The sequence below is a fragment of the Saccostrea cucullata genome, unplaced genomic scaffold, assembly GCF_032062105.1.
Source record: "Saccostrea cucullata isolate Sc308-1 unplaced genomic scaffold, CSIRO_AGI_Scuc_v1 ctg13911, whole genome shotgun sequence".
Classification (NCBI taxonomy): Eukaryota; Metazoa; Mollusca; class Bivalvia; order Ostreida; family Ostreidae; genus Saccostrea; species Saccostrea cuccullata.
In genome coordinates, this window is record NW_026920595.1 from 3,870 (window position 1) to 14,663 (window position 10,794).

At 33.8% G+C, this 10,794-nt stretch overlaps 1 protein-coding gene and 1 long non-coding RNA gene across 2 annotated transcripts; both read right to left on the reverse strand.

Moving 5' to 3' along the window:
• Window positions 1-204: 204 nt before the first annotated feature.
• On the reverse strand, window positions 205-1,435 carry LOC134252798 (uncharacterized). Its single transcript, XR_009989018.1, has 2 exons — window positions 1,016-1,435; window positions 205-974 (listed from the first exon to the last, which is right to left on the reverse strand). It is a non-coding gene; the product is annotated as an uncharacterized LOC134252798 (long non-coding RNA).
• Window positions 1,436-2,084: 649 nt separating this feature from the next.
• LOC134252799 (transcription elongation factor B polypeptide 3-like) lies at window positions 2,085-10,513 on the reverse strand. The gene is made up of 9 exons (XM_062735336.1): window positions 10,416-10,513; window positions 9,070-9,126; window positions 7,173-8,858; window positions 6,797-7,025; window positions 5,177-5,277; window positions 4,754-4,855; window positions 3,254-3,332; window positions 2,449-2,619; window positions 2,085-2,169 (listed from the first exon to the last, which is right to left on the reverse strand). The coding sequence occupies exons 1-9, from the start codon at window positions 10,485-10,487 to the stop codon at window positions 2,105-2,107; spliced, it is 2,562 nt and encodes an 853-aa protein (XP_062591320.1). The 5' UTR covers window positions 10,488-10,513; the 3' UTR covers window positions 2,085-2,104.
• Window positions 10,514-10,794: the final 281 nt, after the last annotated feature.

Below are 10,794 nucleotides of genomic sequence, written 5' to 3' on the forward strand. Positions count from 1 at the left end.
GTTTTAAATTGATTTATACATGTATTTTAGACCTTCACTTTTGTTTTTAACCTTCAGTCATAAAGTGATGGTATTTTTCTTAGAAGTTCTCTAGACTTCTCTTGTTTGGTCCGATTCATGTCACTCTATGATATTGAGTGTTTTAAAATGCAAGATATTCGACACCTCTGTGTGTGAATTATATTCACAAAAATGATACATTCATAAGGTTTAAAAAACTTTAAATTTATTGTGCATCAACAATAAAACTTTCATAACTTCATACTATAAAATTCAATCCCACACCACAGTCAATACATGGCTATCTTCAAAATCAACTCATGTACATGTACATAAGCAATTATATATAAAGGAAAATAATCCAAGCATTGTACATGCACCAGCAATTAAAGTATTTAGTGTTTTACCTTATTTGATAAGAATACTACTTTGGGGGAAAAATCCCAGTAAACATTAATTTTATCTTGAAAAAAATGATTTAGCATATAAACAAACAAAAATAAACACGACAAAAGAGAAAATCAACAAATAAATTAAGCTACAAATGCATATATTACATTTTTAACTTGTGAAAATCAACAAATTGAAATATGCTGCTAAAAAATAAATTACACTATGAATATATTAATTTTAACTTGCACTGTCCTTTTTAGACTACAATGATAACTAAATACACTCAAAAAAGAGCAAATTTGGTTTCAAATCATACATGTGCTCTTATTTGAACTAATATACTTGTCATTCTAAGCAAAAAATGATCTATATGTACTCTTTGTGACCGTAGGTTTCTCTGAAATATTTTGGTTAAACCTGCATGTTAAACATGTATAAAACTATAATATTTACAGCTGTTTAATTTTTTCACAATTTTTAGCTCAACTAAAATTCAAAATTACGAAAAATATTCTCAAAATAATTTGTACATATATGTGGTTTTATAATACCTTCAATATGAAGGATTTTTTTTTTGTAAACTCATCTAAACCTTCAACTTTGTTTATGATACTGTTTATACATGTATTTTAGACCTTCACTTTTGTTTTTAACCTTCAGTCATAAAGTGATGGTATTTTTCTTAGAAGTTCTCTAGACTTCTCTTGTTTGGTCCGATTCATGTCACTCTATGATATTGAGTGTTTTAAAATGCAAGACTGCTCAATTTTTATAATCTCTTAAATCTTCACTTTTTTCTTTGGAGTTTTAAATTGCTAAGTTTTATGCTACATGTTGGTCAGATGTCAATAGCAGGCATGTATAAAATGTAAGCTATAAATTTCAAACTTCTGCATCACATACAGAATTACGAATTAGGATGGACAAAAAGATTAATGGACAATAGTGTTAAAAATGAATGGTAACAATAAACAAGATGATTCAGTTTTCTAATTTAAAAAAAGAAGATATTTTGGTTTTGATTTTGTAAACCATTGTGACTGAGGAGACTTTAATTGTAGTGTACCTCATCTAACAGTGTAGCCACATAAATATAAAGACTCTAGTCTCAAGTTACAAGCACTTAAGGAATCTGTCAATGCCAAATCCCATTAAATAAGCATGCAAGAGCACTTCAACTATCTTCTGTCTTCATTTCGAGATTCCGACTGTTAAAAAGAATTAAAGTCCTACTCTGCAGTATATGTGTGGGACTATGAATACACTCTATGTACAGATAAATTAACTCAAATACATGTTCAGAAAATGTGATTCCTTAGGATCACAATTAAAATAATCCTTTTATCCTGATTTGTAGCCAATATAAAAAGACTTTATACTGACGATACATCAGAAAATTAACACATTACATAAATATTTACAGGTACATACATTTACATTAATTTGCAATTTTGTACACAATCCATATGTTAGTCAAGAAACTTTGTACAGCAATTCCTTTCTTTATGAAGAAGTCAATAACACTTCAAAAACATCAATATATTGTTTCGAAAGTACTTGCAACAAGTGGTTGTAATTTTAATTAGCACCAATAAAAACAAAGTCCCAGAAAACTACATTTACAAATTCTTAAAAATATCTTTGATAGATTGTTCATCTCTTATTTTATGGCTTAATTCCTCCTTGTGAATATTAACCTGTCTTGGATGTTTTATCTCCGCATTTTCTTTATCATCATCATGGTTTTCTGCATCATCGGAGCTTTCTGTCTTACAGCTGAAAATACATGTAAATGTAACAGGAAAAATGAAACTACTTCTTTCCATTAGATACAAGTTTTGACATACAAAGTTACAAACTAGTTCCCAAGTAGTATTTAAAAGAAACATATATGAAGTGATTTTGGCTTCTAATGTGTAATATAAGTTCCTAAATGTCATAAAACATTTTCTGGGGGCTCAGTGCCTTTAAATTGACTTGACTTAATCCCTAGTCCCTTGATGACCTTAAAGACCTACCATTAAAACAAGGCCAAAAAAAAAGAAGAATTAATACCCTTTTCCTCCTTTTCTTTCCTGCCAATAGCAATAGGGTCCATGAGATGTGCAAACTTTTTGGATCTTTCTCCAGATGATGGACCGGCAGTTCCGTACTTTAGTTGCTGTCTGCGAACCTCGCGCGGCGGTTTGACATAGCTGTCTACATAGGCCAGTTTAGCTGTCCTCTCTACGAATTAGATTGAAAAAGATTCATATAAATTAATGATAATTCACTTGGTACTAAAACAATGTATACACAACACCCAATTTTAAATCAGTCATTTTTCAGTAGCCAATTGAATGTAATTTGATCTATTAAATATTTATTGTTAACCATTTTAAACTTGAGATGAACATACGAAAAAACTTGGCAAATATAACATGCACAGTGTTTTTCCTTTTATTAAAGTAAAAGTTTAAAGATCAATTGTTACAGGTTACGGGTTGATGTTTATGGACAGAATCTCTGTCAACCTTAAATTTCTAAGAGGCATTTTTATCAATCGTAGCGGTCAATTTGGACATTAGCCAGTTCTTAGGGAAAACACTGCATACAGTGTATGATTCAGTGCCAAACCTGGTACTGTTAAATTCTTAAAATAGGGTCATTTTTTAACATATATTAAGAAAAAAATAGGCTCTGAAAAAGTAAGCACAATTTCATACTTCCAGCAATTCTGCATTTGAATTTATGGCTTTTGTTGATGAAAATTAATGTAAGAAATTCAACAACAACAACAAAAAATTTACCCATAGCATTGAAACTTGTCCGTTACAATCCTGATAAACACAAGATATATACTAGTATGTATACTATTTACCTGGAGCTGCCTTAGCCATAGATTGTGATATGTTGTCCTTAATCATCTTAAACTTCCTCTCCTTTTCATCAAATTTCCTCTGAAAATAAATTTCCAAAAAATTTAACTTTCAATTCAGATCAATGACTACCATACAATCTATACAAATAAATTAAGACACTGGTTACTGGCAAGTTTAATAATTTGATCATTGTATGATTTGAAAAAAAAAACCCTAAATATTTAAGAAACTGCTGACTTATAGGTCAATACATTGTACTAAACACACCAGACCCTTCTCCTATCAATTTTTTTACAGTTTAACTGACTCTATTTGGATCAGGACTTGTACCCCTGGAATTTTAAGCTGAAAAGATGGGGAAATATTGAGATGTTACTTAAAAATTCAATTATAGACATACCCCTCATTTATAATAATCTGAAAATTCTGATAACTACGAAAGACGAATAGGGCCACATAAAAAAATATTTTTATCTTGTATTTACGAGAAAAGATCTCGTTATTACGAGTTAATTATCTCGTAATTACGAGAAAAGATCTCGTTATTACGAGTTAATGATCTCGTTATTACGAGAAAAGATCTCGTTATTACGAGTTAATGATCTCGTAATTACGAGAAAAGATCTCGTTATTACGAGTTAATTATCTCGTAATTACGAGAAAAGATCTCGTTATTACGAGTTAATGATCTCATTATTACGAGAAAAGATCTCGTTATTACGAGAAAAGATCTCGTTATTACGAGTTAATTATCTCGAAATTACGAGTTAATTATCTCGTTATAACGAGAAAAGATCTTGTAATTACGAGAAAAGATCTCGTTATAACGAGTTAATTATCGCGTAATTACGAAAAAAGATCTCGATATTACAAGTTAATTATCTCGTAATTACGAGTTAATTAACTTTGTCCTCTTCACACATTTTTATTAAAGAAAAAATTCCAAGATAATGGCATAAATATATATTTATAATCATCTCGTAATTACGAGATCTCTTCTCGTTATAACGAGATAATTAACTCGTAATTACGAGATCTTTTCTCATTATAACGAGAAAATTAACTCGTAATATCGAGATCTTTTCTCGTTATTACGAGATCTTTTCTCGTAATAACGAGATGATTAACTCGTAATAATGAGATCTTTTCTCGTTATTACGAGATAATTAACTCGTAATTACGAGATCTTTTCTCGTAATTACGAGATCTTTTCTCGTAATAACGAGATAATTATCTCGTAATTACGAGAAAAGATCTCGTAATTATGAGATAAAAATATTTTTTATGTGGCCCTATTCGTCTTTCGTAGATAACAGACTAAAAGCACTGAAAATTTTTGTGTGTACCCCTGCTCAACTCTGTCATTCATAATTAATAAGACATCTATAAAAAATGCTCTCACTACCGAGAACCATTAAGAGCAACAGACAGACCCTATGAGCTTTTAAAGTCATAGTTATCACTGATCACTTTATACACTGTTTCAGGTTTTACTGTACCAGGTATAGTTCCCGGTATGTCTCAAACTCGTCTGGCTTGGAATCTCGGAATTCTCGCTCACAATGTAGCTTCCACAGGTCATCACTCTCCTCCAAGAAATGCTGAAAAGACAAAGAACACTCATAGTCCTGGTGAAGAAATAAATATAATTTAAATGCCGAGTTCTACCAGAATTTTACTTTGAATTTCAGAGATTACTTTATACAGTACTCTATACTATATACTTACACCTGATTACACTGGTAAATTATTTCACTCTTTCTTAAATTCACCCAATTGCAGTTGCATTTTTTAAAATAATACAGGTATACTTTTGAATTTGCCTGTTTTGAATTCACATGCTGATAATATGGGCAAGAGAAAGAAGAAAGAAGATAAAGCAATTTTTTTCAGTATATAGTAACCAGAACTAAATTACTCACAGGGTTGAAGTCTTCTATCCTATACAGCTGAGCTGGGGTACATTTTTTAAGCACTGGTTCAAGTATGTAGAATGGCACAGAACTTCCAACAGCTTCAATACCTGGGGAAAAAAATATTTACGTGATGTTGTTTATTAATCAGACTAAAATAACCCTTCAGGGTTTATTCTGAATTCATACATACAAAGAGTAAGCCCACAACTACCGTATAACTTATTAAGTGGAAATTTAAGTGAGATGCAAATTAAGCGATTTGTCCTTAAAAATTGGTGTTTTATTTTTAGCGATATGTAATTTTAGCAATTTTATAAAGCTCACTAAAGAAGCTGTTACAAATAAAGCGCAATTAATTTTTAGCGTTATTCAATTTAGCGACCTTGGCACCTTCGCTAACAATGCCAAAATTAAAACCTCACTAAAAATCCGGCTTACATGTATACGGTAAGTTCATGAATCAGCAATCCATAAGTTTCAAAATGCTTAAAGTGAATCCACATGTTCTACTTTAATCTGAAAACATGGTGGATTTCATAATACATATTTTTGTTCAAGGTGACAGTTTTACTTGCATCCATTCAATAAACTTGCTAAAACTTTCATTTTGAAAAAAACAAGAGGCCCATGGGCCACATCGCTCACCTGAATAGCATTGGTGATGCCGTTCTTTATACATTTTCCCCATTGTAATACCTAGTCTGGCCTCGTCTCCCTCACTACCTCAGAATGCTTCCGCATAAGTTTCAGCTTTTATGACCCAGTGGTTTTGAGAAGAAGATTTTTTAAAGTTTGTTCCTACATATTTCTATGTAAAATTTGGTTTCTCTATTGTGGCCCCACCCAACCCCCGGGGGTCATGATTTTATCAATTTAGAATCTACACTACCTGAGGATGCTTCCACATAAGTTTCAGCTTTACTGGTGGAGTGGTTCTTCAGAAGAACGTTTTTAAAGTTTGTTCCTATATATTTCTATGCAAAACTTGGATTCTCTATTGTGGCCCCACCCAACCCCCAGGGGTCATGATTTTAACATTTTAGAATCTACACTACCCTAGGGTGCTTTCACATAAGTTTCAGCTTTTCTGGCCCAGTTTCTATATATTCCTATGTAAAACTTGGATTCTCTTTTGTGGCCCCGCCCAACCCCTGGGGGTAATGATTTTAACAATTTAAAATTTACACTACCCCAGGATGCTTCCACATAAGTTTCAGCTTTTCTGGCCCAGTCGTTCTTGAGAAAAGGATTTTTTAATGACCCCACCCTATTTTTTTATTTTCTTGATTATCTCCCCTTTTGAGGGGTCTTGTCCCTTCATTTTTACAATATAAAATTCCCTTTACCTAAGGATGCATTTACCAAGTTTGGTTAAAATTGGCCCAGCGGTTCTTGAGAACAAGTCAAAATGTGAAAAGTTAACAGACGGACGGACGGAGAGACAGCTGGACGGACGGACGGACAGCTAGGCGGACAAACAGACAGCTACACGGATGACGGACACAATGTGATCAGAAAAGCTCACTTGAGCCTTCAGCTCAGGTGAGCTAAAAATGTACAAATACAGGTATATAAACTCAGAAATCTCTCCGTTTCTTCAAACTTGACAAATTTTACAACACTTACTGTCAATGTAGTTCATGAGAAGATTAATGCAGATTTCCTGAAGTGAGTAAACCTTAGGGACAGCATTACTCCTCTTTCCTGAGTACACCTGGGTCTTGGCGTAACTTTTCTGTCCAATCAGAGAGTCGTCAAACTGAGCAGTTGCCGAGGGAACCTCCTCAAAGTTGCGGTAAGTGGCTGCAACATTATTACGGACGAGGCCAGCAAGGTCTCTTTCAGAAAGCTTCAGCTAAAATATTAAAATAGTTCCATAAAAAGTCTTTATTTATAAATATTTAAGACTATTGGCATTGCATGGAAAAATAAGATTGATACAGCATTTTTATCCTGGAAAGCTGATAAAAGATTATATGTATATCTTAAAACGTGTTCTGACCTTTGACCCTGGAACAGGAACCTTTAGTTTTTTATTGCTCTCGGTCTCTGATGTATCACACACTAACTTCTCATTTTGGGGTTTTGGTTCTTTGGGTACTTCTCCTTTCTTTTTTATCTTAAATTTGGATTTAAGTTTTTCATAATTTGGATCAGCTTTGGGTTTTTTGACAGGGATAGCGATGCTTTCCTCAAAAGAAGCAACATCTGCACTCTCCGTATTGGAGCGGGACTTTTTGGATTCTGGTTTTCCATCCTGGTCATGTTTGCGTTTTCTGTTTTCCCTGTCATGCTTGTGACTGCTAGATTTTGAGCTAGAGTTTGACTTTGATTTATGTGATGAGTGGGAATCATCTCTCTTATTCTTTTCCTTCCTCTCTTTATCACCAGAATCCTTTTTCTTCTTATCTGAATCTAAATGCTTCTCTTTCTTTGGATGATCTTTTCCCACTTCCCTTTCAGATCTTTCCTGGGATCTTTCCTGGGACTTTTTGTCTGAGCTGCTAGAAGGAGGTAATGAGGGAGGCCCCATGTGATATTTATTGAGGGCCTCATTCAGCAGGGCTTCATGGTCCACATATTCATCATTAAAAAAGAACCCCCCTGGTTCCTCCTCCATCTCCGCATCCGAGCTCAGCCCGTCCCAATGACCCAACACTTTACTTTGATTCTTATCCTCTTCCTCTGAATTCTCACTCTCAGACAAGGTATGCTTTGACCTTTTGATGTCTGTAAAGTCTCTATCACTAGATTTACTACTGGAATGTTTTGTATTACTTATAACTTTATCACAGTTATCTGAAGATTTCTTGTCATTGTGGTTTTTAGTTTTTGAGCTACTACTACTAGAATGCTTGGCATGACTTTCTGAGTGACCACTGTGTGAATGCCTGCTGTGACTCCTGTCCTTACCTCCAGACTCACTATTGGAATGCCTACTCCCAGACTTTCTACTTTCACTTTTATGGCTTGAAGAATGTTTATGATCAGAGTGTTTAATACTGTCTTTACTAGATCTGCTGCTCTCAGAGTGCTTAGTCACGGAGTGTTGACTTTCCTTTTTACTACTAGGTTGACTCTCTTTCGTCTTGGAATGAGATCTATGACTCTTGTGATTTTCCACACTCTTGTCACTTTTTATATCAGAGTGTTCAGTATGAGATTTTGAGCTCCTCTCACTCTTAGATTGTTTATGATCATTGCTAGAAGACTTTTTGCCATCTCCAGATGATGAACTTTTTCTATTTTCCTCGTTCTTCTTTTCCTCCTTTCTGACTTTTTCTCGGTTTGATGAATGTCGACTATCTTTAGAACTATACCTGTTTTCTGACTCTTGGTGTTTTTCTTCTTTAGCCTTGCTGTGTGAGGAGGGTTGATGGGATGAATGTCTATCTGTTCTGTGTTTTTTGATGTCTTTGCTTCGACTTTTCTCCTGAGGTGATCTTACCTCTTCCTTTATTGGGCTATCATCCCTCTCAATGTGATTGTGCTCTGGACTTTCTCCATTATTTTCCACCTCAGGACTGGAGTGAGACTTTTCGGTGTGATCATTTTTTTCCTCCTCTTCTTCCTGGGACTGTACACGAGCCACCATGGCCTTCCATTCTGTCACAATGTCCTTAGCAAGAATCCCCAAGTCCCCACCTTTTTTTCTCAGTCCATTAACAACTTTTCCAATTTTTGTTTTCTGTTCAACATTGATAAAAGAAATTTGTTTTCATTTCAGCATCTTAAAATGAAGATTTTAGATTTTAATCCTTATTCAAATATAGGTACATGCATGTACTATTTAAAAGCAAATTCAGAGAAATAAAATTGTTAAGTAATATAAAACCTTGAATGAAATCTCAAAATATATACCGGTACATTTAATAAAGACATTGTTTGGTGCTACAAACCTGCAGGATATCCACTGTGATAGGAATGTCTGCTATCTTAAACAGTGTTTCTTGTAACTGTAAGTAGAACAATATTGTCATAAAGGTATCTGACAAATAAGTCACAAAGAATGTCTTCAGCATGACCCAGTCAATAGGAAGCCATTAATCCTTCATTTCTAATCATTTGATTTTCAATAGCATTTTTTGGTATGGCTTGATTACTTGTGCATTTTTAAAAACTATACATTTTTCTTGATCTGAACTCAACTTTACTAGACCTGACCTAATATCAGAATATGCAAATAATTATCACCAGTACTATAATATTAATTTGAATAAAAAAGTTGCCAAATACTGACATAGTGAATATAGTTAATTAGTCAGTTTATGAAGTGCAAAAAAATATCTGTAGTCCTTATTTTGCTATGCAGTGAAATCTTGGATGTAAAGTCTCAACTTTTATATCTTTACACCTTGGACAACTGGATATTTCCAATAGTCTTGCTTGTGTTTAGATACCATTGTCTATCTGTACATATTAAGATATTGTCAGGTATGAGCACAACAAGGAACAGTTTTCATTTCAGGCCATTATAAAAATACCTAAAAGTTAACATAAATTAACCTAACAAAGGGTATCCAACTCTTCCTTTTATATCTACATACAAGCTCAATAGAATGATGTGTAAGAACAGAGGAAATTCTGTACATATGTCAGGCAAATTCTCCTGTGCAACATTCCCAGAATTCCTTTGCTACCAGGGTTTCATGCGAAATTATTACAAAACATACAAAAGAACAAAAATGATTGTTCTTTACCTCAATATGTTAATACTTTTCTTTATTTGCAGAGAGATTAAATGAAACAAAAAATATTTTCATGTACTCTACAAAGTTGCAATATTGCACAAGACCTGTAGACTTGTTCAACCACTCGACTGTCTCCGTAAATTTCAACGTCATGTGACGTCACAGGCTAGACTGTCTCTCAGCGGTTTGACGTTTGAAAAGGCAGATCAACGATACAACTGTAAGCTGTGTATAGGACTGCACTTGCCCAAACAGACACACCTTAAAAAACATATTATTCTTACACTAATTTCCAGTGCCTGAGATCTAACCAATGAAGTCAACAATATATAGCTTATCATTACAGACAGATCTAGTCCAAATACTATTTCTACATATGTAGCTTTTAATAGCTACAGCTCACTAGTAGAATTTATGCTTTCTAATTGCTTTTTAATTCTTTTCACTGTATTGATAAATACGCCGACTCCCATGATCTAGCCAAGTAAAGCTATAGAAAAGTCAAAGTGCACAGTAAACGAAACCAACAGGTCATCAGTTAATTCCAGGCCTACCTTCTCTTCATCTGTGCTGTTTTGTAATCGGGACTTGTATCGAAGAACTTTACTCTCGACATCATCTGCCATCTCTGAAAAACCACCAGCTGTCACTCGTTCACCGTTCACGACACTTGCATTCTGTACCCGACCTAAAATAAAATTACCGGAAATAAGCAAACTGAGCATAATAGTCAAAATCGAAAGGATAACATTTTCCGGAAAATTGCTAACTGATCATGTTAAATCAAGCGAAATATGGTTTCTGGTTCATTTTAGTGTATTTCGTGGATTTTGGTTCAATTCACTTCGAGATAACGCAATCGTCTCGCGTAAAAAAGCGAAAAATAGGCCTATTTATTTTGTGATTTCATCAACTTTTTCAGTACTTTTCAAT